At 42.5% G+C, this 2,306-nt stretch overlaps 1 protein-coding gene across 1 annotated transcript in view; it reads left to right on the top strand.

The window, feature by feature from the left end:
* OVCH2 (ovochymase 2) overlaps positions 1-2,306 on the top strand; it is a 19,879-nt gene that overhangs the window by 8,911 nt on the left and 8,662 nt on the right. Inside the window, exon 8 of the mRNA XM_011971672.1 lies at positions 1,786-1,809. Within this exon, the coding sequence (XP_011827062.1) occupies positions 1,786-1,809 (24 nt within the window). The remainder of the gene's footprint in view (positions 1-1,785; positions 1,810-2,306) is intronic.

The raw sequence follows: 2,306 nt of genomic DNA, 5'->3' as shown, positions 1-2,306 counted from the left end.
ACAGGACCCTGAGTCTAAATTATTAGAAGTGAAGAAATGACATTGATCCTCCTCCAGCATCGTTGTGAGGAAAAAGTGAGCACTTTGGGGCATAGACACTGACAGTGGTGCTAACAGAGGCTTTTTCCCTCTGCAGGGAGATTCAGGAGGTTCACTCATGTGCCGGAATAAAAAGGGGGCCTGGACTCTGGCTGGTGTGACTTCCTGGGGTTTGGGCTGTGGTCGAGGCTGGAGAAACAATGTGAGGAAAAATGATCAAGGATCCCCTGGGATCTTCACGGACCTTAGTAAAGTGCTTCCCTGGATCCACAAACACATCCAAACTGGTAACTAAGCCATCACACAAGGTTAAGAAGCTGCCATTCTGCTAGGGTCAGAGAGAGCATCATCTGAGTCTTGGCAAATCAGAACACCTGAACAGATAGGCTCTACCTCTGTTCTCAGTGTAGCACACAAGGATTGTGAGATTTACCAAGTCTGAATAAAACAAGAGTAAAATATGGTATGTGGAGCAGCATGCAAATTTTCAATGAAAAATGAATCCATCTATCCTAGACTTTCTCAAACTGGCCTTTAATTGAAACTATCTCAGTTGATCATATGCTTTCACCACTTACTTCTCAACAAAATCCAGCAAACTATAACAGATCAGTAGTTATCAACCAGGGGCAATTTTGCCCCCAGGGACAGTATCAGGAGACATTTTTATTGTCACAACTGGCAGGGCTGAGGAGTGGCTCTGGTGTCCAGTGGATAGGGGCCTTGGATGCTGCTAAACATCCTACAAAGTACAGGACAGCCTCCCACAACAAAGAATGATCCCTCCCAAAAGGTTAATAGTACCCACATTGAGAATCCCTGGCATAGATCCAGGTATAGTAAGTCTGAGAAAGCCAGGATGTACATGCAGCCAGGCCTCCGTATCTGCAGGTTCCACATCAGCAGATTCAACCAACTGTGGATCAAAAATATTTAGAGAAAAATAAAATGATAAAAATAACAATACAATAATAATGACAATACAAATTTTTAAAAGTACAGTATAACAACTACTTACATAGCATTTTCATTGTCTTAGGTATCGCAAGTACTCCAGAGACAATTTAGAGTGCTGCATAGGGGAAGACATGCCTAGGTTATCTGCAAATACTATGCCGTTTAAGGATTTGGGCATCCTCAGATTTTTGGTATCTGCAAGGGTTCTGAAACCAACCCCCCACAAACATTGAGGGACAAGTGTATACCCTTATGATAGACTGACTAGTGAGCTCATTGCAACTTCTTTGCTACCTCCAAATCCAACTTAATTGTTTTCTTATCTGGTGGCTTCCAACCTCAAAAAGGCCTTTATCCTTTTCTAAAGAAGTTAATTTAAATTAAGTTTAGTAAGAATTTGAGTTTGTTTTCAAGTGTATTGTACAGTGGCAGGTATCTGAGCCCTCAAAGTTTTACCTATTTAACCCAGCAACTCTTTTATAGTTATGGACAAATTATTTCCATCTCTAGCCTCTGTTCTTATGTAAAATGACCCCCTTGCTCTGTGAAATCTCCAGTTAATTACTGTTTCTTATTAGCCCACTCAATAAAGAGAATTAAATCATTTTAAAACACCAGAGCCCCTTTCCTACTTTATCCATTTATCCCTTCCCTTTTTTCCACAGATTAGGTTTTTATTAGTTGCATATTGACTTAAAAATCTCTTCTGCGCCAAGGAGATGCTAACTTCTTGAAGTATTGTTCAGGATACCACAGGCTTTCAATTGCATCTTTCTTTTTCTTTCCCAGGTAATCAGAGAAAGAGCTCCAGAGGTGGGTATTCCTTGCAGGCTGCTCCATCGGGAGCACAAATTAACATGTAGCACTTCTGAATGTCAGTTCCTAAAGTCTTCCTCTCCAAGAGCGCTCCATGCTCAGTAGGTCTAAAACTACCACCTGGAGCACCTACAGCCATTCCCAGCCAGTCCAGGCAAGCCTATGCCTGGCAGAAGCCCCAGTTGCCCTCCCATTTCATTTCTTAGCAATCCAGAGCTCTGTCCCAATTCAGTCAACCTTTGCCAAACACTAGCTTGGAATCAGAGACTCAGGGAAACAGGGCAAGGCAGTGCAGATGTGGTCAGTAAGCTACATGCCTTGCCCTGAAAGTGTCCCTGCTTATATAGGGTCTCATCCCCTTTGTTCCGTTGCGATCCTGCAATGAATTCACTCTGTGACTTTGGGTGAGTCTTTTCCTAACTCTGGCCCTCATCCATAAAGAAAATGGTATGGGCCAGATGGTCTCTAAGACATTTTAGTTCAAATCATCAGTG

Source organism: Mandrillus leucophaeus, unplaced genomic scaffold, assembly GCF_000951045.1.
Source record: "Mandrillus leucophaeus isolate KB7577 unplaced genomic scaffold, Mleu.le_1.0 Scaffold1237, whole genome shotgun sequence".
In the NCBI taxonomy this organism is placed as follows: Eukaryota; Metazoa; Chordata; class Mammalia; order Primates; family Cercopithecidae; genus Mandrillus; species Mandrillus leucophaeus.
Note: the sequence above shows the minus strand (reverse complement) of the source record. Positions and strands in the feature narration are given on the sequence as shown.